Source organism: Rhinatrema bivittatum, chromosome 10 (assembly GCF_901001135.1).
Source record: "Rhinatrema bivittatum chromosome 10, aRhiBiv1.1, whole genome shotgun sequence".
In the NCBI taxonomy this organism is placed as follows: Eukaryota; Metazoa; Chordata; class Amphibia; order Gymnophiona; family Rhinatrematidae; genus Rhinatrema; species Rhinatrema bivittatum.
The window spans coordinates 126,402,434-126,430,294 of record NC_042624.1 but is presented as its reverse complement, the minus strand read 5'-3'; the positions used below and the strand labels follow the sequence as shown (position 1 = coordinate 126,430,294).

General features: G+C 44.7%; 1 protein-coding gene across 1 annotated transcript in view; it reads left to right on the top strand.

Annotated features, from left to right (window-relative positions):
- Positions 1–27,861, top strand: part of LOC115099882 (KICSTOR complex protein SZT2-like) — a 62,610-nt gene that overhangs the window by 14,175 nt on the left and 20,574 nt on the right. The window contains exons 5-10 of the mRNA XM_029617813.1: positions 10,637–10,702; positions 15,099–15,312; positions 16,164–16,347; positions 16,957–17,079; positions 24,659–25,148; positions 25,311–25,427. Coding sequence (XP_029473673.1) covers positions 10,637–10,702; positions 15,099–15,312; positions 16,164–16,347; positions 16,957–17,079; positions 24,659–25,148; positions 25,311–25,427 — 1,194 coding nt within the window. The remainder of the gene's footprint in view (positions 1–10,636; positions 10,703–15,098; positions 15,313–16,163; positions 16,348–16,956; positions 17,080–24,658; positions 25,149–25,310; positions 25,428–27,861) is intronic.

Sequence of the window (27,861 nt, the reverse complement as noted above, 5' to 3'; positions counted from 1 at the left end):
TTAATATCCTCCTCTTTTTCCTTGCAGTTGATCTTAGTGGTAGAAAATGTGCTTCATGGGAAGTAGCGTAGGCCGTGCTTAGCGCAGGCATAGCTTGGAAGGATTTATGGAGGAGCACAGTAAATAAAAGGCCTGGAGGTGTGGAGATAGCAGCCCTAAAGCCCATTCACAAGTGACAGATGCTACCCTGAGATGTCTCATATGTCTGGAGCCCAGCAGTGAATGGGGTAACTCAGAAATGTCCCACCCAGAGTGATCAAAGGTGCCTGGGATCTCAGTAACGAACTGGAACTGCTGATCACAAAGGCCAATATTTAGGCCCCTAAGTCAAGCCCCTATTTTCAGTCTAAGTTTTCAGCTGAAAATTCACCTAAATTTAGGGCTTAAACTTAGGCCTTCTGTTCATTTTCCTAAATTTAGGCTATTAAGTTAGATGTCTAGTTCTGAAAATCCCTGCCTTATCTCCACGCCTGTAGCCACCCACTTTTTAGGCTTCTACATTAACGAAACTCGGAGCCTAAGTTTAGGTACTCAACCCTAGTTATGTTCAAAAGGGCCAGTTTAGGAGACTAAACGCTTTGAAAATTGAGCTGAAAGTTTATAGCCTGGTGTGTACAGAAAAGGAACCAACCTGAGGGCAAATGTAAATCCCTCTTGGGAAGACATCCTGATCAGTAAGCTCTTCATTGCGAGATTGATCCTTTTTGCCTCGCATACTTTGGTGGTGTTGTAGCTTGACCTTGAGCAGCTGGATCCTCTAATCTAGCAGATGACAATAATGTTTGAGCATAAACTCACTGAAAGAGTTTTTTAAAAACCAGGTTCCCTCTTCAGATCCCCAGTTTATTTTTCTCTGACACCTCACTTGATCATAAGTCTACCTTGTGAAGGAGAGTGTGCTTTTTAATCTAAGTCAGACAGGATTCTTAACCTCACAGAGAATGAAAGAGCTCATCCGCCCCCAAATTAAGAAGCTTCTCTCCTCGAGCACCCCAGGAGTTGCGTTAGCTGCAGTAGTTATCCAGCAAATTCTGGTCATGTCGTAGAGTAGCCTAAGGTTAGCCACGGAATATCCTGCCAAAGTTAGCCAGATAACTTTATCCGGCTAAGTTTTCAAGCCAGTCAGTGACTGAAAACTGTTTTGGAAAGCTTTTGAAATCCTAATTAGGTGATACGCCCTTCTGAAATCAAGATTTATGAAAATCTTGTCAGTTTGTGGATCAGTGGTGGTGGATATCTGTTATGGACTTTTTGCTGCATTCAATGCTGAATAGTGCAAGGCTCTTAGGTAGAAAGATTAAATCCAGAGCCTCCAGGGTAGCTTTCTCTGAAATGCTCCCTGTTCCACGCGCAGGTCACCAGAGGCAGGCAGAGCTCCGGAGTCTCAATGCGTGGATGAGACGATGGTGCAAGGAAGAGGGATTCAGTTTTGTTAGGAACTGGGGAACCTTTTGGGGAAGGGGGAGTCTCTTCCGAAGGGATGGGCTGCACCTTAACCAGGATGGAACCAGACTGCTGGCGCTAACCTTTAAAAAGGAGATAGAGCAGCTTTTAAACTAGAACAAAGGGGAAAGCCGACAGTCGCTCAGCAGCGCATGGTTCGGAGAGATGTATCTTTAAAGGATACTAATGATGCATTAGAATTAGGGCATCCCGACAGTGAGGTTCCAATAATTAGAAAAGTAGTCCAAGTGCCTGTAACTAAAAACTCACCTGAGCTAAAAAATTCTAACTTATCCCTATCAATTAAAAAGCAGAATGAAAATACAAACAAAAAACAAAGTTTGAAATGTTTGTATGCTAATGCCAGAAGTCTAAGAAGTAAGATGGGAGAATTAGAATGTATAGCAGTGAATGATGACATAGACTTAATTGGCATCTCAGAGACATGGTGGAAAGAGGATAACCAATGGGACAGTGCTATACCGGGGTACAAATTATATCGCAATGACAGAGAGGAGCACTCGGGAGGAGGTGTGGTGCTTTATGTCCGGGATGGCATAGAATCCAACAGGATAAACATCCTGCATGAGACTAAATACAAAATTGAATCTTTATGGGTAGAAATCCCTTGTGTGTCAGGGAAGACTACAGTGATAGGAGTATACTACCGTCCACCTGGTGAAGATGGTGAGATAGACAGTGAAATGCTAAGAGAAATTAGGGAAGCTAACCAAATTGGTAGTGCAGTAATAATGGGAAGACTTCAATTACCCCAATATTGACTGGGTAAATGTATCATCGGGACACGCTAGAGAGATAACATTCCTGGATGGAATAAATGATAGCTTTATGGAGCAATTGGTTCAGGAACCGACAAGAGAGGGAGCAATTTTAGATCTAATTCTCAGTGGAGCACAGGATTTGGTGAGAGAGGTAACGGTGATGGGGCTGCTTGGCAATAGTGATCATAATATGATCAAATTTGAATTAATGACTGGAAGGGGGACAGTAAGCAAATCTACGGCTCTAGTGCTAACTTTCAAAAGATTAACTCTGATAAAATGAGAAAAATTGATAAAAAAAAAATGAAAGAAGGAGCTGCAAAGTTAAAAAGTGTGCAAGAGGCGTGGACATTGTTAAAAAAAAAAATTAAAAAAAAAATACCATCCTAGAAGCACAGTCCAAATGTATTCCACACATTAAGAAAGGTGGAAAGAAGGCAAAACGATTACCGGCATGGTTAAAAGGGGAGGTGAAAGAGGCTATTTTAGTCAAAAGATCTTCATTCAAAAACTGGAAGAAGGATCCAACAGAAGAAAATAGGATAAAGCATAAACATTGGCAAGTTAAATGTAAGACATTGATAAGACAGGCTAAGAGAGAATTTGAAAAGAAGTTGGCAATAGAGGCAAAAACTCACAGTAAAACTTTTAAAATATATCTGAAGCATAAAGCCTGCGAGGGAGTCAGTTGGACTGTTAGATGATCGAGGGATTAAAGGGGCACTTAGAGAAGTTAAGGCCATTGTGGAAAATTTAAACGATTTCTTTGCTTCGGTGTTTACTGAAGAGGATGTTGGGGAGGTACCCGTACTGGAGAAGGTTTTCATGGGTAATGATTCAGATGGACTGAACCAAATCATGGTAAACCTAGAAGATGCGGTAGGCCTGTTTGACAAACTGAAGAGTAGTAAATCACCTGGACCGGATGGTATACACCCCAGGGAACTGAAGGGAACTAAAAAAAAAGAAATTTAGTAAAATCTATTAGTAAAAATGTGTAACCTGTCATTAAAATCATCCATTGTACCTGAAGAGACTGGAGGATAGCTAATGTAACCCCAATATTTATAAAAGGGCTCCAGGGGTGATCCGGGAAACTACAGACCGGTTAGCCTGACTTCAGTGCCAGGAAAAATAGTGGAAAATGTTTTAAACATCAAAATCACAGAACATATAGAAAGACATGGTTTAATGGAACAAAGTCAGCATGGCTTTACCCAAGGCAAGCCTTGCCTCACAGATCTGCTTCAGTTTTTTGAAGGGGTTAATAAACATGTGGATAAAGATGAACCGGATTTTCAGAAGGCATTTGACAAAATTCCTCATGAGAGGCTTCTAGAAAAGAAAAATGTCATGGGTGGTTAAGAACATAAGAAATTACCATGCTGGGTCAGAGCAAGGGTCCATCAAGCCCAGCATCCTATTTCCAAAATTGGCCAAACCAGGCCACAAGAACCTGGCAATTACCCAAACACTAAGAAGATCCCATCCCATGCCATGGAGTGGTGGATCGGAATCGCGGAGCATGTGGAAATGCATGGTTTGGTAGAGCACTGTCGGCATGGATTTGCCCAGGGGAGGTCTTGCCTCGCAGGTCTGCTTCATTTGTTTGAGGGGGTTGATGGGCATGTGGATGGGGGTGAATCGGTGGGTGTGGTGTGTTTGGATTTTCGGAGGGTGTTTGGCAGGGTCCCTCATGGGAGGCTTCTAGAAAAACTAAAAGGTCATGGGATAGGAGGCAGTGTCCTTTCGTGGATTACAAACTGGTTAAAAGACAGGAAACAGAGAGTAGGATTAAATGGTCAATTTTCTCAGTGGAAAAGGGTAAACAGTGGAGTGCCTCAGGGATCTGTACTTGGACCGGTGCTTTTCAATATATATATATAAATGATCTGGAAAGGAATACGACGAGTGAGGTTATCAAATTTGCAGATGATACAAAATTATTGAGAGTAGTTAAATCACAAACGAACTGTGATACATTACAGGAGGACCTTGCAAGACTGGAAGATTGGGCATCCAAATGGCAGATGAAATTTAATGTGGACAAGTGCAAGGTGTTGCATATAGGGAAAAATAACCCTTGCTGTAGTTACACGATGTTAGGTTCCATATTAGGAGCTACCACCCAGGAAAAAAGTTCTAGGCATCATAGTGGATAACACATTGAAATCGTCAGCTCAGTGTGCTGCGGCAGTCAAAAAAGCAATCATAATGTTAGGAATTATTAGAAAGGGAATGGTGAATAAAACGGAAAATGTCATAATGCCTTTGTATTGCTCCATGGTGAGACCGCATGGTAGTCTGGATTGGCCCCTGTTGGAAACAGGATGCTGGGCTTGATGGACCTTTGGTCTGACCCAGTATGGCAATTTCTTACTGATTCAATTAATAGAAGTGGCTATTCCCTAAGTAAACTTGATTAATAGCCGTTAATGGACTTCTCCAAGAACTTATCCAAACCTTTTTTAAACCCAGCTGCATTAACCACATCCTCTGGCAACAAATTCCAGAGTTTAATTGTGCAGGGACTGAAAAAGAACTTTCTCCGATTAGTTTTAAATGTGGCCAAACCAGGCCACAAGAACCTGGCAATTACCCAAACACGGCGATGTCGTTTTATGGATTACAAACTGGTTAAAAGACAGAAAACAGAGAGTAGGATTTAATGGACAATTTTCTCAGTGGAAGGGAGTGGGCAATGGAGTGCCTCAGGGATCTGTATTGACCCTTTACTTTTCAATATATTTATAAATGATCTGGAAAGAAATACGAGTGAGATAATCAAATTTGCAGATGATGCAAAATTGTTCTGAGTAGTTAAATCACAAGCAGATTGTGATAAATTGCAGGAAGATGTTGTGAGACTGGAAAATTGGGCATCGAAATGGCAGATGAAATTTAATGTGGACAAGTGCAAGGTGATGCATATAGGGAAAAATAACCCATGCTATAGTTACACAATGTTAGGTTCCATATTAGGAGCTACTACCCAAGAAAGAGATCTAGGCGTCATAGTGGATAACACATTGAAATCGTCGGTTCAGTGTGCTGCGGCAGTCAAAAAAGCAAACAGAATGTTGGGAATTATTAGAAAGGGAATGGTGAATAAAACAGAAAATGTCATAATGCCTTTGTATCGCTCCATGGTGAGGCCGCACCTTGAATAGTGTGTACAATTCTGGTCGCCGCATCTCAAAAAAGATATCATTGCGATGGAGAAGGTACAGAGAAGGGCAACCAAAATGATAAGGGGAATGGAACAACTCCCCTATGAGGAAAGACTAAAGAGGTTAGGACTTTTCAGCTTGGAGAAGAGACGGCTGAGGGGGGGATATGATAGAGGTGTTTAAAATCATGAGAGCTCTAGAACGGGTAAATGTGAATCGGTTATTTAGTCTTTCGGATAATAGAAGGACTAGGGGGCACTCCATGAAGTTAGCATGGGGCACATTTAAAACTAATTGGAGAAAGTTCTTTTTCACTCAACGCACAATAAAGCTCTGGAATTTGTTGCCAGAGGATGTGGTTAGTGCAGTTAGTGTAGCTGGGTTTAAAAAAGGTTTGGATAAGTTCTTGGAGGAGAAGTCCATTAACGGCTATTAATCAAGTTTACTTAGGGAATAGCCACTGCTATTAATTGCATCAGTAGCATGGGATCTTCTTAGTGTTTGGGTACTTGCCAGGTTCTTATGGCCTGGATTGGCCTCTGTTGGAAACAGGATGCTGGGCTTGATGGACCCTTGGTCTGACCCAGCATGGTAATTTCTTATGTTCTTAACCACCCATTCTGGTGCCTTGGCAGGTAATTTGGATGGTCAGATGAAGCCCTTCTCCAAATTTGTTTTCAGGTATTCTTAGAGCATTTTTAGTTCTGACTTTAAGAGTTCTCTTCTCCAGGAAGGATCAATTGGGCAATCATAAGATCCCTCCACTGCCATCTTATCAAAATTATCACAAAACTGTAGCGACATATTAACTGGTTCTGTACCGCACAACATTGCTCTGATTGGGTAAGGAGTCCTAGGGAGATAATTTTCTTGTTGTGAGTTGGAGAAAACAATTTTGTTTGCAGAAGGTTCATGAGAAAGTTATTTACCATTTTCTAAGCAATTCTTGGGTCATGTCAGTCCCAAAGAGATAGGGAAATATGAGGAATGGATGAAGTTTGTCTGGCTGTATTCATAAGAAGAAGTCTGTTGCTAAGACCAGTGAGGAGGTGTGTTTTATTGGGGCCCGGTGCTGTGCATAGATGACATCCTTGAAATTTGCAGAGGCCGCGTGACTCGTAATTGAAGATCATTGTCTTCCCAGCAGAGCTGGATCCATGTTCCCCGTATCAGCTTGGGTTACGAGGGAGGTTATTGGTACACAGAGTCCTCCATGGCGCTCTGCCTTCCCTGCACTGACAGATGTCTGAGGGGTTTCATCAAAGATCAGAGCTGGATCCATGTTCCCCGTATCAGCTTGGGTTACGAGGGAGGTTATTGGTACACAGAGTCCTCCATGGCGCTCTGCCTTCCCTGCACTGACAGATGTCTGAGGGTTTCATCAAAGATCAGAGCTGGATCCATGTTCCCCGTATCAGCTTGGGTTACGAGGGAGGTTATTGGTACACAGAGTCCTCCATGGCACTCTGCCTTCCCTGCACTGACAGATGTCTGAGGGTTTCATCAAAGATCAGAGCTGGATCCATGTTCCCCGTATCAGCTTGGGTTACGAGGGAGGTTATTGGTACACAGAGTCCTCCCTGGTGCTCTGCCTTCCCTGCACTGACAGATGTCTGAGGGTTTCTGGAAGGTGGGGGGATGTTACGAGTGCCCTCGTACTTTCTCTTCTGCTGCTGTCTGATAGGATTGACAGACAGGGTTTACTATTTTAGCCGATTTTGTTTAGTTTTAAGTTTTGATCTTATTGTTTATGACATGATTTGCATTCTGTTATCTATGTTTGCCTAGTAAGCCGCTGCGAGCTGTTTTAGAGAAGAAATATCTAGTAAATTCTGGAAAGATGACCAAAGTTGTTAAGAGCGAAAAAGCCTCAGGGCATTATTGAAACAATGTGGAGCTCGCCTTGAAACTTGACGTTTGACAAAATCAGAAGCCGGTGTGAAATCTGCTTGCGGCGAGGCGCACCAGAAAGAAGATAGACTTCACTTTCTGGAGCAACAGAAGCTTGAAAACAGTCTTCATAATATTTGTAATGTGAGGATGCAAAGTTAAGGCTTGATTTGTGATCAAGAGTAATGGATGAAGGCAAATTAGTGATGAGAAAATGAGCCAGTGCACTGATTTCCGTCTTACGATTACCAGTCTGTTGTTTAATAGCCAATTATTAAGGGCTGAAAGGCAAGTAGAGATTTTCAACATTGCCTGGTCAATAGGAAAGAAAAACTGAATGTCATCAGCATATTGGTGATCAGTAACTCCCTGCAGATTGCAGAAAGGTGGAAAGGGCACAACCTAAGAGCATCCATACAAAAGAGTTGAGAAGCCCTTAAGGACTGGGAGGAAATGTCAGGAAGCACCAGAACGAAAGCTGTAGCAGAATCAAATCCTCAGCAAAATGCATCAGAACTAGAGATGAGAAGTGTTTCACTGACATCTGAGCTTCTAAACCCATAGTTTTCATCTAGGAAATGATATACTTGTTTGAGCATTGTAAGCACCAAAAAGTGCACGCAAAACGTCACTTGGTCAGTGTGTCAGAATGCAGCAAGTTTATTATTCAATATGGTAACTCCTTGCAGTGACACAATTCCTAACAGCAAGGGCAGACTACGTTTTCCAAGCTAAGCAGATGTCACTGCGGTTTCCACAGAGAGGGTACCCTGGTAAAGGTTTGAAAAAAGCATATAAACGTGCTTTTAATGTCAACAGGGCTGTACTTGTTTTACCCCAGCCCAGAGATACCCCCCCTGCAGTGAATTTTCCACGATTAGTAATGATATGTCTAAGATCATGCGGAGGCATTGGGGAGCGCTAGCACTTCATACACATTTGCGAAGCACCGGCGGGGCTCCAATATACGGGATAAGTTACTACGCTCACGTGACACAGGCTTGCATAACCCGTGTGACCACTGTTCAGTGTGCAAACACACGTCTACACTGCCAGAGTTTGTACATCTGACTCCCGGCAAAACCTTTGTCTTTTATGGGCATTCTGATTGTGAAACACAAGGCGTAGTTTATGTGATCAAGTGTCCGTGTAATAAATTGCATGTGGGCAAAACTTCAAGGAAAATCAAAACACGCATAATTCAGCATAAATGTAACATAAAGATGGGCAGGGATAAGGCCCCGTTAGAAGCTCATTGGACACAGATACCGCACACAGTAGCTGAATTACAATTTTTGTCTTAGATGTGGTATCGCCTCCAACCAGAGGAGGTGATTTTTCCTCGATTCTCATTAGAAGGGAGCAAAAATGGATTTACATTTTGGACACAGTGGCTCCCAATGGACTTAATGCTGAACTTGAATGGCATCATCTCATTTCATCCTAGTATGGCAGCCAAGGAATGGTGGGTAATTGGTTAATGGTTAGTGTCTGTGATCAACGCGGTTTTCGCGCCAAAACAGCCTAAGCTTGGATTTTAAATCTTGCTTCTCGGCATTGCACTTGGTGCTCCTGTCAACGTGCTTGGCTGATTGTAGCATAGGTATGTGTAGAACTGGATTAAGCTTTGTCTGTCCTTGTGTAGCCCAGAACATACTTTGGTCACGTCTTCATTGTTTATTGTTTACAGATATTGTTAAAAATTCCCCCCGAAGCAGCCGGACAGGCGAAACACGGGTCCGTGAAAAAAAGGGGGATTGCTGTTAAGAATTGTGTCAATGCAAGGAGTTACCATATTGAATAATAAACTTGCTGCATTCTGAAACACTGACCAAGTGACGTTTTGGTGCTTACAATTACTGGCGTAGAGTGCACTTGAGCTCCGGTTCTTGCTTATACTTGTTTGAGGAGAACATTCTCTCTGATCTTTGCTGGAAATGGTAAAGAAGAAATTGGATGAAAATTGTAAAAATCTGCCAGATCAAGATTTGGGGGTTTTATCACCTTTAATGGATCAGGCAGGTGACTTTTAGCGAAGGAAATACTGACAAGTTGTGCAATAAATGTAGCAATGTCATCTTCCTTGATTTTAAAAGGTGCAAAAGGCACTAGATTCATGGAAAAGAGATTGTTGCTTTAGAAAAGTAACTATGCCAGAATCATTGTAGTGTTTGCTTTCGCAAGTTCACTTGTATCTCAACACATCCAGCTTTCTCTCTTATCTAAATGTCTGGGACAGAAGATTTCTTGAGATGGACAATTGCAGTTGTTAAAGTCCTCATAGTAATCTTAGTCGGGATGTTGCTGACATCTGGAACCGAAGGAACCTTACTCTGTTTGCCCCTTAGTCTGAATCCCTCCAGTCTGGTGTTTGATTAGATGAGATCTAGCTGCAGACACTGCCCTGCACCATTGACTCATCTCATCCCATAGCAATGGAGTCTCAGTCACTGGACATGCAACAGTATCTCCTACACTTGTACTTCTGAATAACGAGGGCTTTGGCAGTGACAAAGAAACAGAGCTGGTTGAGAACAGCACAAGAAGAGCCGCATCCACAGTACAGCATCACCACCCATCAGGTTAACAAAGTGGTCCACTGAAGCAAGAATGGACTGTGTGCTTCCAAAGACCGCAAAAAGAAACGGAAACAGCAGCAGTCCAGCTTGCAGAAACAACAGAGACGTCTGGCCAAGCATTTATGGAAAAACAGGACATCAGCCATTAAGACAACTCTATCAAAATAAATAACAAAAAAACCTTTCTCAGAGTAAAGCGGAACCCGTTCCCATAGCAGAAGAGCAGTGGTTTTGTCATCTGCTGAGAGAGCACAAGCACTGGAAATTGGGCTATCTGTGCAAAGCTCATAGAAGAGACAAGGGGATCTCCTGCAGGTGAAGTCTTGCAAGCTGTGGTAAGTCCGCACTGCTGCTGAACAGAACAGAAGATGAATGTTGCTCTTACCTGACAATTTTCATTTCTGTTAACTCTACAACACTTTTCATCACCCCCACCCCATGCCGGATTGTATTTATGCAGTAGATGCTGTTACTTTGTTTATTAATGGATTATAAGTGTACTGTGAATTTAATAAACGTTGAGGGGTGAGAGAAGCTCTTTTTCTTGGAGACTTTACTATGTGGGATTTTCTGCCATGGAACTGTCACACGGGAAGATAACAGGAGGAGCTGGGGATGGTACTGACCTCAGCCTGGCTAATAAAGGAAAATCTCTGTTAGTCTGCACTGTTCTGAGGTTAACAAAGAAAATACATTTTATCTAAGGCTGTCTTTGAGAGCCTGGCACCGTCTCTTGATGTGCATTATTCATGTTCCCCCTTCCTTCCATCAGGGCTCTGTCATGATTCGAGCTCATAGCAAGAGGCTCACCGAAACGAGTTCCGCCTCAGAGTCTGCGGTATGTCCCCTCCTCAGCAGGAGAAGGAGCTCGCTCGTGCTTTTCTCACATACTCCTGGTGCTGGTCTTCGCTCCCTCACTCTCCTCTCGTACATACAGGTGGTCATCTCTCCCTCCCCTGTCGCCTCACTCACTCTTTCATACCTACAGCTGGACCTCTCCTCTCAATCCCTTTTCTCCCCTCTCTTTCTGTAGTTCCATCTTCATTTCTATGTCTGTACTTTTTATGAGGGCAATATTCAGCACTGCTTCCAGGGTGAAAACTGCCCATCCTGCATTCAGGCAGAAGTGCTCGCACAATTCCACAACGCATGCACTTTTTGTCACGTTGGGATAGAAAAGTACAATTCATACTTCTGGATTTTCAATACTCTGCTCGTCGACTTAGTAGGGAAAAAGTATCTGCAGGCAAAGGAGGTATAAATCTGTGCGGATGCTTTTTGCTCCAGCGGTTTTCCTAAGGAAAGTCTGTCTGTACTTACAAAGCATCTGCAGGGAGCGTGAATAATGCCCTCCATATCTCCTGGTTGTTGGACCAGTCCTGTTTCCTTCTCCTACCTGCTGGATCAGCCCTTCCTTGCACTTACCCAGTGCTTTCCCTTCTCCTCTATGCCAAGGTCTCCATGATAGAGGAGCCAGTCCTATGCTGTCTCTTCACCTTTGGCAGATAAAAGGAAACGAGTTAGGAAAGGGCACAGCAATGGCAGTCCTTTAACTGGAGATTGTGGAAATCAAAGAATCACTACAACTATAAGCAGGTTACGTGGGACCTTTTTTATTTTTATTAAATGACACACAGACATGCACACAGCAGTGAAGGTCCTCCAGGGATAAGAGAGAGAGAGACAGAGAGAGAGAGAGAGAGACTTTCACAGATTCCCACAGGAGCATTCAGCACAGCACAAGCAATGCTGTAAGTTTTCCTACCAGCCATGTACCCTACAGCCTGCAACACCTTGTGATCTCCTGAGTGCTGTTTTGAATCCAGGACACCCAACATGTATACAGGTGTCAGATACCCAAAATGCCCCCCTCCAGCATGTATACAGGTATCACACCCATGTACACTGTGTACCTGGAATACCTCACCAGGAATGTACACTGGTGTCTTATACCTGAAGTACCTCACTTGGCATGTATACTGGTGGTGTGTCCCAGAGTACCTCACCCGGTATGTATGCTGGTGTCATGCACCCAGAGTACCTCACCCGGCATGTATACTGGTGTCTTGTACTCTGAGTACCTCACTTGGCATGTAACTGGTGTGTACCCAGAGTATCTTGCCTGGCATGTACACTGGTGGTGTATTCCCGGAGTACCTCACTGGCATGTATGCTGGTGTCATGCACCCAGAGTACCTCACCTGGCATGTATACTGGTGTCTTGTACCCAGTGTACCTCACCCGGCATGTATACTGGTGTCTTGTACCCAGTGTACCTCACCCGGCATGTATACTGGTGTCTTGTACCCAGTGTACCTCACCCGGCATGTATACTGGTGTCTTGTACTCTGAGTACCTCACCCGGCATGTATACTGGTGTCTTGTACTCTGAGTACCTCACCCGGCATGTATACTGGTGTCTTGTACTCTGAGTACCTCACCTGGCATGTATACTGGTGTCTTGTACCCAGAGTACCTCACCCGTCATGTATACTGGTGTCTTGTACTCTGAGTACCTCACCTGGCATGTATACTGGTGTCTTGTACCCAGAGTACCTCACCTGGCATGTATACTGGTGTCTTGTACCCAGAGTACCTCACCCGGCATGTATACTGGTGTCTTGTACTCTGATTACCTCACCTGGCATGTATACTGGTGTCTTGTACTCTGAGTACCTCACCTGGCATGTATGCTGGTGTCATGCACCCAGAGTACCTCACCTGGCATGTATACTGGTGTCTTGTACCCAGTGTACCTCACCCGGCATGTATACTGGTGTCTTGTACTCTGAGTACCTCACCCGGCATGTATACTGGTGTCTTGTACTCTGAGTACCTCACCCGGCATGTATACTGGTGTCTTGTACTCTGAGTACCTCATCTGGCATGTATACTGGTGTCTTGTACCCAGAGTACCTCACCCGGCATGTATACTGGTGTCTTGTACTCTGAGTACCTCACCTGGCATGTATACTGGTGTCTTGTACTCTGAGTACCTCACCCAGCATGTATACTGGTGTCTTGTACTCTGAGTACCCTCACCTGGCATGTATACTGGTGTCTTGTACCCAGAGTACCTCACCCGGCATGTATACTGGTATTGTGTACCCGGAGTACCTCACCTGGCATGTATACTGGTGTCTTGTACTCGGAGTACCTCACCCGGCATGTATACTGGTGTCTTGTACCCAGAGTACCTCACCTGGCATGTATACTGGTGTCTTGTACCCGGAGTACCTCACCCGGCATGTATACTGGTGTCTTGTACTCGGAGTACCTCACCTGGCATGTATACTGGTGTCTTGTACTCGGAGTACCTCACCTGGCATGTATACTGGTGTCTTGTACTCGGAGTACCTCACCTGGCATGTATACTGGTGTCTTGTACTCTGAGTACCTCACCTGGCATGTATACTGGTGTCTTGTACTCGGAGTACCTCACCTGGCATGTATACTGGTGTCTTGTACCCAGAGTACCTCACCCGGCATGTATACTGGTGTCTTGTACTCGGAGTACCTCACCTGGCATGTATACTGGTGTCTTGTACTCTGAGTACCTCACTGGCATGTATACTGGTGTCATACAGCCAGAGTACCTCACCTGGCATGCGCACTGGAGTCTTGTACCCAGAGTACCTGACCCTGGCCATGTACGTGGTTGTAAATTACAAAACAACTCAAGAAGCAGGATAGTTGTCACTGATCAAATTAATGTATACAAAAGAAGTGAGGGACATATTTATTTATTTTATTTATTTAAAATTTTTGTATACCGCACAATGGGTAGGGGACTATCCGTCTAGGCGGTTTACATACTTGCACATACATAAATAAGCAATACATAAAATACATATTAATGTTGAGGTCCAATTAATGGCAATATTTGTTTAGGTTTCAATATTGTCATTGATTGGGACCTCAAAATTATGACATCGTTCACTTCTTTTGTACATATGTACATGGCTGTACCCAGATTACCTCACCTGGCATGTACTTGGATGTCATGTAACAGGAGTGCTTCACCCAACCTGTAAATGGGGGTCGTGTACCTGAATTTCTGACCACAGTATTGTATATCAGAAATATTCCCAGTATATGCCACAGTGTGATGTAGCAAGAGTCCCTCACCTGGCGTGTACACAGTATCGTATGTTCTTATTTAGTAAGATAAATTATGCCCTTGTTCCTTAATGGAGAATCCACCAGCGTCTGTCTCAGAATATATTTTTGATTTTAGAGGTGGCAGTGAAAGTGCTCAGTGTGCAGTGGCCAACTGGGAGAGAGCTTGTAGCTTAGGCTAGTGTGTAGCCAGGCTCCCCTTCACATTCAGCCCAGTGTCTGCTTCATTTACACAACTTGTAGCACGACAGGGAGAAGTGCTGGAGTGGTTTCCTGCTGGGAAGAGGCCGGGAACTCTCTCATTCTCAGGGTAAATGCTGTGCCGGTGGCTCTTTCTGTGACTCGCTCAAATTATGCTGTTGGTGTTTTCTGCGCTGGGAAGCTGCTCCAAGGTCCTATCTGCATTTTGCATGTTTAATTACTTCTCAGAAACTCATCATGTGTGTCCTGAGGAAATCCTGATGTACATGGCCATGCTGCCTATGCTGACCTTAGAAACGTGTGCATGGATCCTCCCGCTCTCTGCAGTTTACCTGCCCGTTATCAGCAGCCTGTGGAAGCTGCTGTCCTTTGTGTGTTTGGACGTCTGGTACCAGTACACTCACTTTGGCTGGTGACTAATTCTGAGAATGAAAGCTTCCAGGAAACAACAATCTGCGTGCTGGGGGAAGGATGCCCTCCTGGCCTCTGCTGATGAAGGAGGGTGCTCTCTCAGCCTCTGAATGCAGGGTGGAGGGAAACGTAGAAAGTTTTTGAGTGCAGGTAGGAGGGGGCTGTTCTCTGAGGGGAGCCATCTCTTTGCCTGCAAACTCCTACGGAGAAGACCAGACTCTCAGCCCTTAATCACAGGGATGAAGAAGTACATTGGGGAAAGAGCAACGGTCTTGAGTGGGGAAGGGGCCAATCTATCTGGTCTGAACCACCCTATGGGGAGGAAGTTGGGCTTCTAGCCTCTAAGAAGAGAGGAAGAGAAGTCTTCTCCTAGTCTTTGATTAGCAGAATAGTGTGTGGAGGGAAGGAAGAGCCAGCTTCCCGTCTCTGAGCACAGGAGGCTCATTAGATTGAGCAGTGGGGCTCCTTATCTCACTGCTGTCTTTACCTGTCACCCTTTGCAGTTGTCCATGCTCTTCACGGAGGAGTGTGATAAGGTGCGAGACTTGATGCATGTGCACTCCTTCAGCTATGACTTCCACTTGCGTATTGTGCATCAGTACCTCCTGGGCTCCCATATGAGTCTACGCCAGGGCTACCACCTCACTAGCTTCCTGGAGGACTTCATCACGTACCACCCAGATATCCCCAAGTTTGGACGCAATCATGTCTTTCAAGGTATGGCACACATTGGGTTAGTGCTTTGTGTACTTAACCTCCATTCTCCCCAATAATTACAGCAGGGCCACTGCTGGAATCTGTGATGTCTTGTTTTGGATTCCACTGTTTTATTATCTCTTACTAGAACCTTCTTCAAGATGGCCACCTCTGGATGAGTCTGAACCTAATGAACGCAGGCATGTTCTTGTGTGAAGATAATGCATCTTCCGCAAGTGGAGACTGTAGGGTATCAAAGGGAGTTCTCCAGAGCAAAGAAGCTTTTTAGTGAAGTGTAGTGAGCTCCTCCAGATATAGGAAATGCCAGAGTATTTCCTCCAGATTCACTTGTACCTGCAGAGGGGCAGCTCCCCTCTCGTTGTCCCTTCCTTCCTGACTTTGATCAGTCCATGCTGTTTTCTCTTCTTGTGGTTTCCTAGCATCTCTCTCTCTCCCTTCCTCCTGTCTGTTGGAGTATGTCAGCCAGCGTGTGTTTGGGTGTCAGAGATTGTAAAAAGGTCATGTATGTGGGACTGTGCAGGAAGGGAAGGTGGATGATGTCAGTGTTTCTATTGGGAAGGCGCCAGAACACTAGAGGTCTATATTCAGCCACTGGGCAGGCCAGCAAGTTAGCCAGATAAACGTATCCAACTAACTTAGCTTATACATTCTGCAGCACAGCCGCACTGCTGAATCTATCCAGCTATCCTAAAATTAGCCCAATTAAGATTATCCGGTCAATGGGAAGACCAGACAGCTAACTCTGAATATCGCAATTAGCCAAATAACTTAGGTGGCTTACTCAGCTACTCCCAGCTTACATGGTTAGCACTGGGATATCATACACCTGCTTGATTTTTTTCCATCATTAGGTATGTTGGTCCTACCAACCAACATGATAGGAGCTCACCAGTTGTACAATTACATTGCTGACCATGCCAACACCTATCACATGAAACCACTGCGTATGTCCCGGCCAACAGCACTGAGCAGCGATGGGAAGAAGGTGCAAAGCAGTGAGCACAATGAATACGCTCTTGTGTCAGTTTGGAACAGGTGAGTGTGGCAGCTGCAGGCTGAAGCAGTCTGGGATGTAACTAAGGTTTGCGATCACCTTTGTCTTCTCTGAGGTGTGGACAAATATACAGCACTCTTAAAAGCTGGATTCATCTCTGTGTCCCCATCCACAAGCCCAACCTCCATCTCACTGAATTTCAGCAGCACTGGGGTCAAAATCCTCACTTGCTCACAGCAGGTCTCCAGCAGTCTAATTTATTTACTGAGATATTCCCCCAGCTGCTAATGCAACAGACTCATTTATTCACCCCCTCCCTCCATGACTGTTAATCCAGTAGGTTCATTAATTCCATCCAATCCTTATCCTAGCCACAAATCCCCGCAGACACATTTGTTCACCCTGATGTGCACTTTAGTCACTAATCCAGTGTGGCCACCAATTCATGCTTGCTTTATCTCCTAATCCAAAAGACTCTTCTGTTTATGCCGATAATCCATTAGTCTCCTCTCTTACCCTAATTTTAATTAACTCCGTTTTGTAATCAGTTGCATATATTCACCCTGATTCTTTCTCCATCGCTAATCCTTCCCATCTGTCCTCCCCTAGTCACCAGTCATGCATTTTTGTGGATTCTATTTCTTTCTTAGTTCGGGATCTTACAAGGACTCTGAGGGCCTTCGGCATCATGATGACTTTGATGTGTCCTTGTTGGTCTGTCACAATGCGCTGCCCTTTGAGGAACAATCTGAGATAGAGAGGAATATCCTGAGGTAAGGGCAGATATCAGCAATGCCTCCAATATAACTGTTAACCGTCAGAAAGCAACGCACAGGCAGAAGATAATTTTCCTAAACATTGTCCAACACTGATATCGTTGAGTGCGTTGTGTATGTACCTAACCGTTATTATATGGTGTCCTGATCAGGGCATCCTATACAAATGTTGGCACAAAGATCATTGGAGGAGTGTTTCAGGATGGGAACTGCAGAGCGGCAGGTGAGATAGAAGAAGTAAACCTTTAACTTAAAATGGAAGACAGGATGGTAAGCAGCATCTTGAATATCAGGGGAGGGGTGAGATGATATATAGATCCAGAACTAGGAGTTTATACATGATCTGGTTTCAACAGGAAGCAAATGTAGATATTGCATTGAGGGAACCACATGGGAGATGGTATAGGAAGTAGACTGCAGAGTTTTGAAAACACTGAGAGCAGATACAATAGTCTGTGTAAAAGGAATGGAGGATATTTGGCTACAGTCAAAGGTCAGAGAATGCCAGATTTTGTAGATGTACAACTGGTGGCGGAGGGAGGAGCAGAGAGAGCTGATGTGTTACCAGAGGATTACACCCACACTTTCTAGCTGTCTGAGAAATATAAGGGGTTGGAATTGATAAGGGAGAAACCCTGAAGTGTATGATGAGGGGCTTCGGGGGGAAGTAGCATGAAGCAAGAATATTTCAGTTTTAGAAGAGATTAATGGAAGGAAGTGGGATTTCATCTAGGTGAAAACTTTGGAAAGGCAGGACAGTTGGAGGCAATTGAAGAGAAGAGATGGGAAAACAAAAGGCAGTTCCCTGTATGTACCCGGATCAGTCCAGACGCCTGGGTTTTGCCTCCCTGCCAGCAGATGGAGACAGAGAGATCTCACTGACACTGTACATAACCCAGTGTGCCTCCTGCAGTCCCTCAGTATTTCTCTGTCTCCAGCAGTTCCCTGTACGTACCCAGATCAGTCCAGACGCCTGGGTTTTGCTTCCCTGCCAGCAGATGGAGACAGAGAGAGTCTCACTGACACTGTACATAACCCAGTGTGCCACCTGCAGTCCCTCAGTATTTCTCTGTCTCCAGCAGTTCCCTGTATATACCCGAATCAGTCCAGACGCCTGGGTTTTGCCTCCCTGCCAGCAGATGGAGACAGAGAGATCTCACTGACAGTGTACATAACCCAGTGTGCCTCCTGCAGTCCTTCAGTATTTCTCCATCTCCAGCTCATGGTAGATGGTGTAAAACCTGCAGTCTGGAGAGAGAGAAAAAAAAATTAAAAGACGAGAAAATTTCTGGATCCTCCCAGGGGATTGTGAGGTCCTGGTTGGGGCCATGCCCCCTGGTTTGAGGTGGACGAGCAGGGGGTTGGTGACCCTTCTGATAACTCTATCTGGAGGTCTTTAGGGTGGACATCTGGTGGTCTGGATCCCTCATCCCCCACGAGACAGCGGTGGAACCTGCTTGGAAGTTCTGCACTACAAGCCCAGTGCAGCAGGGAAGTGTCCCTTATATATGGTTTGCGCTGGGTCGCTAAAGTTGGGGGAATGTAAATGGATATAGCCAGTGGTCTGGCTCTTTTCTGTTCTGCCATGCAGCCTGCGTTCCTGGAGTCAGAACCCATGCACCAAAGGAAAGTATTGGTTTCTATGCATCTTTATTTGTTCTTAGAGAGTAAAACAAAACAAGGACTAGTCAGAGGAATCTGTTCCAGAGGGGGGAAGCTACCTTAGCAGCTTGGGGAGCTCAGTGATGGGGTTTTTCAGCAGCTTCTCTGCCTGCGGAGGAGACCAGGTGTGGCTCCATGGCATTGAGGAATTGTTCCCCTGCTTGCCGTTGGTGCCACGGGTGCAGGGAGGAACAGCGTGTGTGTGAGGCGTTCAGGGGTCTGTATTGAGCATGACCACACTGCTAGAACGAGCCTCATAGTTGATGGGGTCTAACGCTGAGGCTTTCCTCTTCGGCGTGGAAATGGCAGCCATTTCGATTCCCTAGCAGTGTTGGCAGGAGAGGCAGGGGAATCCTCTCCTCAGCTATTGCTGGCGGTTCCCTGTACAGTGGAGGTGCAGAGAAGGCCCTGCACCAAGGAGGAGTCTTTGCTTCTGGTAGAGGTTTTCTGCCGGTTTTAATTTGCTTAAGCGCAAAGCTTGTTTAGCAGAATCTGTAGCGGGGGATGCTGGCTCCTGGCCCCAGTCTCCATGGATTCTCAGCCAGACAAGAGGCCTGAGTTGTTGAGTAGCTCTTCAGACCTTCGCTGATTTTCGGTGCTGGATGCTGAACGGATCCAGGCCTAAACGCGCTGAAGGTGCAGGTAGGCTTTGCTTAGCTGCATGTTAAGCCATGGCAGCGGTGCTTTTCCCGTGAGTGTGTGCATGCATTCCAAGCCACAAGTACCTGGCAAGGACCCAAACATTAGATAGATCACAAGCTACTATTGCTTATTAATTACCATCATAGCAGTTTATGGATTTAACTCCAGGAACTTGTGCAAACCTTTTTTAAACCCAGTTACACTGGTCACATGATGTGATGAGCTGAAAGGACGTCCACTTCTGAGCTCTGAGCACCAGCCACCTACAGTCTACTTTTATCAAAGCCATCTGTGACACCATTACTCTGATTTCTTCAAAGATTACTTTGCCTATGTCCATAGACAAATATATGCACAAATCGCCGTCCGCTATGGCCCTTAAAGGTGGAAAGAAAGAAAAGGAAAAAATGAGGCCTGCACCAGAGCGACAAACCCCAGAGCATGGAGATCATGGGGAAACAGGCCCCTCATCAGCCACATTGGAAGCTCTCACAGATAAAGCTAGTGCGGCAGTAGTGGAGGCTCTGAATGTTAAATTGGATAACATCTCCTTACAAATAACTGTATTACAAACCTCGATGGATGATATATCACCAAGAATTGATGCGATAGAGGGCCAGGTCTCCGTCCTGGAAGATGGCTCAAACTCGGTAACCCAGCAGCTAGCAGCACGGGAAACACAAGTCAAATCTTACCGCATAAAATTGACAATCTGGAAAACAGATCACAGCGCAACAATTTGAGATTTACTGGTTTACCAGAATCTATTGCTGAGGCCAATCTAGCTGAAGGGCTGGAAAAATGGCTCCCAGAGGCTTTGGAGATGGCCCCACGTGGAACTCCAATACAAATTGAGAGAGCGCACCGACTGGGCAACCGGAGGTCGGACGACCTTAGACCTCACCTCATTATTGCCCGGGTCTTAAATGGAGCCCACAAGCAAGATATTTTAAAATCTTATAGACAGCGCCGAGAGCTCAGCTACCAAGGTAACCCCGTGAGGCTTTTTCAAGATTACTCAGCCTTGGTCTCCCAAAGTCGCAAACTGTTCTCCCCAGTCTGCTCTGCCTTGGTGGCCAAGCAGATTAGGTTCTCGCTTCAATTCCCGGTAAAATTAAAAGTCTGGAACGCTTATGCCATCCATTTTTTTGAAGAGCCTTCTCAAGCGCAGGCATTCCTGGTTGGCCTGGCTTGAAGGCTCTCCGACTCAGACGGTGGACTACCCAGTTTGCATATGTGTCCCTTCATCAAGTTTTATGACAGCGTTTTGATCCAGTTTTACATGATTTAAAAAAAAAAAAAAAAATAGTTGGCCTATAAACTATGCGTTTGATTGGGACAGGTGGTTATAATAAAGTTTGCTGGGATCTTCATTGACGTCACCCATACCTCTTTGCTACATCCTCTTCTGATGTCACCACGGCACGGGACGTTAAGCAGAAGGAACTTCATTACCTCTACCAGCCGCACCGGAGCGGGGAAACCTCACTAGTATCTTAACCACTTTTTAGGATCAATAGTGGTTACAAGTGTTTCCAAGAACCTGCCGACACCACTCTTTCTTTTGCTGGGTCAGGAAGATCCGGTCCCTTGAATCAGAGCCACTAGGATCGCAGGCATCAGAGACTGGAGGGAGACCCGGGTCAGCTGGCCCCGGAAGAGTATGCAGCCGTCTGTCGAAAAGATCGTTCTTACCCCGGTGCGCAGGATTTAAACTCTCCTAGAAAGATATGTCTGCATTACATTACAGATGTTTGGTGGAGGTCCCGTAATCGTCAGCTGCCATTACAACTCTGCAATGCAGCCAGAAGCTCGTGCACACGGATCGGAGGCTATGACTTTGTTATGTCCAGCCTCCAAGGGCTTGGAATATGAAGGGGTGGTTTTTTTCTCTCTTTGGGAGCGGGTTTATCATGGGGAACGGCATGGTATGGACCTACAGGTTTAGTTATTAAAAAAAAAAAATGTAAAGTTGATTCAGAAAGTATGGCATAATGTTCAATACTCTAGGTGGGTTGGTACTCGCACATCGGAGACGTACCTCCCCTATCTATAGGTTTAAAGCGACCTGTAGATATGTGGTCTAAATGGGGAGGGGAGGAGGGGGAGGGTTCCTAACACTCTGATAAATTCCTATGATGCGGATCAAAGTATCTATTCACAGTTTGGATTCACTCTTTGGTATAGCACAGTAGGCCAGGATTTTCTCTCTATCAGATACCTGTTCTGTTTGCCCCTGAGTTCGAGCTGGGAAACTCAGGGTAGATTATGTGTAAGCTTTGTGGGCGGCCCATCAAATTTCGCCAACGTAATTGAGTGATCCCATATGAATAGCATCCCTAAATGTTAACAGTCTGGGATCACCAATTAAAAGGGCAAAAACTTTGCAGTTTTGAAAAGACAAAAAGCTCAATTAGTGTTGTCTCCAGGAAAATCACCTTCCAGAATTGGAACATAAAAAATTAAAAAGGGGTTGGGTCGGCTCCTGCTTCTTTTCTAATGTGCAGGGCAAAAAAGCAGGTGTGGCCATACTCATTCACAAATCCCTCTCATTCACTCTGTTTAAAGAGGTCAAAGATCCGATGGGCTGCTTTATCATTTTGGTAGGATCTCTCAATGGACGTAAGTAACTCTGTGCAATATTTATGGACCGAATAACTGCCAGCATGATTTCTTTTGAAAATTTAACTCAAACTGTTTTGAACCCACCAACAGGGATGGCTTCTTGTAGTAGGTGACTTTAATTGTGTAGCTGATCAGTCAGTGGACAGGCTTCCAGCACAGACTCCCCCAAAATCTACAAGTGCCCCCTAGAGGTATTCAGTTTGTATGTGAACAATTACAAGTACTTGATTACTGGCGGAGTCTCCATCGTACCTCCAAGGATTTCACGCACACATCTAGGGCCCACAACTCATTGTCACAAATCGATTATATGCTAGGATTCCCGGTGTTTTCTTTTCACAGGTTGTTAGAGCGGAGATAGGCCTGGCGGCTATATCACATCATTCTCTTATATGGGTTGACTTTATTTTCTCAGACAATACTAAAACTTTCTGAAAATGGAGATTCCCTGCATCTTCGCAAAATGATAAACTTTTTAAACAATATTGACAGATAAATGGGAAGCTTACGCCCATCATAATCCCCTACATGTCTCCAACCCCTCATTATTTTGGGCGGCCAGTAAAGCAGTTATAAGAGGAGAAATTATAGCTTAGCTTATGTTAAAGCCAGGAATACAAAGATTAACAAAGCCATCCTAGGTTTAGAACCAGAACTGAGAAACGCCAAACTTAAAATGATCCGAACATTAAATCCAGAAACTAGGTCGGCCTACTTTACCACTCTTACCTCTTTGAATACTTTTCTACATCAACGAACACAGCTCAATTTAAGAAACTATGAACATAAGTTTTTCAGATTCAGAAATAAAGCTGGCAGACTCCTAGCAAATTCAGTTTGGGTAGCTAAGGGGAAATCATATATAGAGAAATTGAAAACCCCGCAGGGAAGTTGGGCTACTCAACCTGATGTTATTTGTAATTCCCTTAAAGAATTCTATTCTACACTTTATAGGGAAGATAGACTTGGTTCCAATGAGGAAGAGGAAGATTTTTTTCGTAACCTGTCTCTTCCCCGCATTTCTTAAATAGCCCCATTCAAACGCATGAAATCTTGGGGGCCATAAACAATAGTAAATTAGGGAAAGCACCGGGCCCAGATGGCTTCCTCTTCGACTACTACAAACTTCTGAAAGAAAGAATCGTGGTTCCCTTACAGGCTTTCTATCAGCAGGCTCTTTCGAAGTGCAGTTTTCCTGAAAACTTTACAGATGCCTATATAACCGTTCTTCCAAAACCTGGAAAAGACCTCACCCTCCCCGCCTCATATCGCCCAATTTCTTTATTAAACTGTGACCTAAATCTTTTCGCAAAACTACTAGCTAACTGCTTAAATCTTATTCTTCCATCAATTATTTCACTTCCCCAGGTAGATTTCATAAAAGGTAGGTCAGCTGGATCCCCATATCATCAAATCATATCATATCATTTTGGTGGGTAAGTAGTGAGAAAGTAGCAGGCCTAAGGCGCCAGGATCATATCACCGCCACATTGATAGATCTTCACTGGCTCCCCATTGAAGAGCGTATCAAATATAAACTAGGCATGCTAATTTTCAAATTTCTCAATGACCACTCTTGTCGCTGGGCAAATGCTATTCTGAAATTTTATCAACCGACTCGATTACTACATTCCTCTCAGTGTGGCCTTCTAGAAATTCCATCTCCAAAAACAGCCCGTCTTCACATCCCTTGTGACTGTGCATTTTCAGTGGCAGGTCCAACCCTCTAGATCTCATTTCCAGTAGACATCAGGCAATGCGATTCTCTTAAGACCTTTAGAAAACTAAATAAAACCTTTTTTTTTCAAATTCGTTTTTTTAGTTAGTTCTTTATTTCTGGTCTGGTTTTATTTATTATTTATTGCTCCCAATACTGTCTTGGTTTTGTGAAGTTTTATCTGATATTATTATGTTACGATTTATTTGCTATTTGCCTTTTATGATATGCTAGAATTGTTTTATTATTTATTGCCCCCTTATACTGTTTTTGCTTTATGATGTTTAAATTTGATTTTACTAGTATTTTATGATTTTCTTGTCATTTGTCTTTTATGATATGTTGGAATTGTTTTATGAATGTCGTCTTTACATTGCCTAGGCCTTTTAGTTAGGCGATTCACAAATTCTGAATAAATGTAGATCAATAGTTGTGGAAGGTTGCAGGCACTTGGGTGGATAAGCACTAGATAGAGAGAATAAACGGTTAGATGATTAAGTGATTAGAGAAGGAATGGGTGATTTAGTGGGTAAATAGGGTGAAGGAAGAGGTGGTTGTGTAAGTGATAAGTGAAAAGGGTGAGTGAATGGGTGAACAGCAAGGGAAGGTAGGCATGGATGGTTGGCTTAGTATATGGTGGAGATAGAGAATAGGCAACTGGATGGGTAAGCACTGAGGGAGAGGGAACTGGAAGCTAGATACAGAGAGGGGCTTCCTTCTGCAGAAAACATTAAAAAGAAAGTTAGGGCTTTTCAGATGGCTGAGAAGGGGGCATGACTGAGGTCTATAAAATCAGGAGCGGGGAATGGTTCTAGGACTAAAAGGAGACAGCATGGTGGGTCCGATGGGCTTCCTTATCTTGCCAGCATGACACTTAATATTTTCCTATGCTACTGACATCAGCACTTTTTCTTCCTCTCTTTACCCCAGGTTGTGCTTCTATGTAATAATGACAAGTCAGCGCGAGCTCTTCCCGAGGCTGACAGCTGATATGCGGCGGTTTAAGAAGTTGCCACACATACAGAGGGAAACCCTGGAGCCACTGGTGGGCAAAGCCCTTTGGGAGGTGCCAGAGTCAGGAGCTCACAGGATGCTGGAGGAGGAGCTCTGGGAGGAAGTGGATAACAGCGGCGAGTTCTATGCAGAGGGCTCACAGGTTAAGATGGGCCCTGGTCTCTTCTATAGCTCTCCGCTCTTTCCGCTGCTGGCCTCCGAAGTGACATCTGCTCAGAAGCAGCTCAGTAGCATGGTACAGCTGGCAAAGAGCCACTGCCGTCGGGACAACTTGTGGAAGCGTCTTTTTCTGCTGGAACCTTTGGCTTCTGATAAACTCAGACTGGGAAAACTCTCTTTCAGTGAGCTGGAGGAGCTTTTGGACGCTGTTCATTGCAAGTCCATAGCTGAGATCGACAAACAGCTGGTGAGGAGGAGTGGCGAGAGCTTATCACTCATGAAAGCACTCAGTCTGTGACGTGAGCTCATCGTGGGCCCTCCAGCGTATGACTTCTGCTCCTGGAGGCACTACAGTCAGTTCTGCAGAAAGCTCAGTCTGTGATTCGTGTTCTCTCTCTCCCTCTCGTAGGATTTCCTCCTCACGATGACAGTTACTTGGTATCAGAGTTTCATCAAAGTGCTTCTCAGTCGCTTCTCCCAGAGCTGCCGGCACTTTCAGAACACGGACACTGGAACTCAGTACCTGGTAAGAGATGGGGCTCTCTCTTTCTGGAAAGGATAATGGAAGGGTCCCGCCGAGCTCGTCACAATTCTGTCTCTTAGCCTCCTTCTTCCTCTGGGTATGTGAAGCAGAGATGCCAAATAAACTCAGTTATCCTGAGTCCTCTTACCAAGAGGGAATGTGTGTAACATAAAATTCATTCAAAAGCAGGTGGTCATACAATAAAGGATTTTTTTCTGCCAAGTGAGCTTTGAGCAGGTATTTATTTGTATTTATTAAAATGTATTGATCACCTCTGCCTAGGCAATCAATATAACATACACAATAATCCAAACTAAAGCAAAACTTTACAATTACAATAAATAATTCTGGTGGAAAAACAGCATTATCACAGTCATTACCAAAACCGCTTCATGTCGATATTAGCAGATCTTTGACTTGTGTCTAAAAGGAGTTAGGGAGAGGGGAATATGTGCAGAGATGGATTGTTTTCCCTTCGCTGCTATAAGGGATAGTAAAAGGCTTGTAGCTCTTATCTTCATAGGAAAATTGGTTCTTACCTGCTAATTTTCTTTCCTGTAGTACCACAGATCAGTCCAGACTCCTGGGTTTTGCCTCCCCTCCAGCAGATGGAGACAGAGAAAGTTTTCCTGACACTGTACGTAACCCAGCGTGCCACCTGCAGTCCCTCAGTATTGACTTGTACCCAAGCCGAGATGCAAACTCACAAACATTAAACTAATTCCCCTTCCAGGGCGAGCAGAGAGAAAACGTTGGAGGCCCTGAACTGGAGCCCTCACATCTAACAAAGGAAATTGAAAACCTTCAGCCATAAAAGTCTGACATGTATGTGCAACTATAGTAAGTTCTGCGTTACATATAACCAGAGTCAGTCACAGTCTTTTTGAAGCTAAGGGGACAGGGCCTCTGGACTGATCTGTGGATATTCCAGGAACAAAAATTAGCAGGGAAGAACCAATTTTCCCTTCCTGTTCATACCCCAGGTCAGTCCAGACAAGTGGGATTACCCAAGCTGCCCCTGCGCTGGGTGTGCACCTGAAAGACCAGCTCGCAACACACTTTCCCCAAACATAGACTCCTCTGGCACCCGAACATCCAATCAGTAATGTTTGGTAAACATGTGAAGCGAAGACCATGTCGCTGCACAACGGATTCCACCCAGGAGGCTGCCTGCACTGTGTAGAGTGCACATGCAACCCCTCTGGCACAGTTCAGCCTTTACAGAGATACACTGAAAAGAGAGTCTCTTTCAGCCATTGTACAACTGTGGCCTTACAGACCTTACTTCCGTTCCTTGATCCCCTGAACAAGACAAAAAGATGATTTGAATGCTAAAAGCTGTTAGTGACCTTAAGATAACGCAACAGAGTCTGAACACCCAATAAGTGAAATTCCCTATCATGTGGTGTTTCCACAGTCAAATGGAAGCTCCACCGTCTGGTTCAGATGAAATGAGGAGACTAACTTCGGTAAAAAAAACCAAAAATAAAACAAAGTACCATAAGCAGTGAAACCCCATTGTCCATAATCTGCAGGAAAGGATCTCTACACAGCAATGCCTGAAGCTCAGAAATCCAACTGGCTGAACAAATTACCACCAAGAAGACCATCTTCAGGGTGAGATCCTTCAAAGATGCTCAAACAGAGGTCCATACAATACCCAAAGAACCAAATTAAGGTTCCACGACAATAACATCCTACGGAGGATGCAAATGCTTTGACCTCTTCAGAAAATAAACGGTCTGGATGTGAAGCCAACAGCATCCCCTGAAGCTTACCTCGAATAAATCCTAAGGCTGCTACCTGTACTTGAAGTGAGTTGTAAGCCAGCCCCTTTGCGAGTCCTCTTTGCAAAAAGGCTAAGATCTGAGAAACGTCCACAAGCAGAGGATCCAGAACTTCCTCCAGACACCATGACTCCACAGACTCTATACCCGGACAAAAGCAAGAGAAGTGGATGGTGTCCTAGCTTTTAGCAAAGTAGCAGTAACTGCTGTGATTACCCTTTCAAATGCAACCGCCTCATCTCAAAAGCCAAGCCGCAAAACAAAAGCGATCTGCCTGATCCGAGAAGATGGGCCTTTGCCGAAGTAGCCCCTGCAGATTGCCTAATCTAAGTAGTCCATCTACTGTGAGATGAGCAAGAACTGCAAACCATGGATGGTGTGGTCACTCCAGCACTACTGGAACCACCCTTCCTGGATGTTACTCACAACACTTGGTCTACTAGAAGCCATGGAGGAAACACATATATAGCAGGATCTCAGTTGGCCAAGGATGGACCAAAGTGTAGATCCCTTCAGATCCGACCTCTCTCCTGCAGCTGAAGAACACACTTGCCTTGGCATTGCATTGCAAAGCCATCAGATCCAGCTGGGGGCTGCCTCACTGGGCTCGAATGAAATCCATTGCCTCTGCGGCCAACACGCATTCCTCT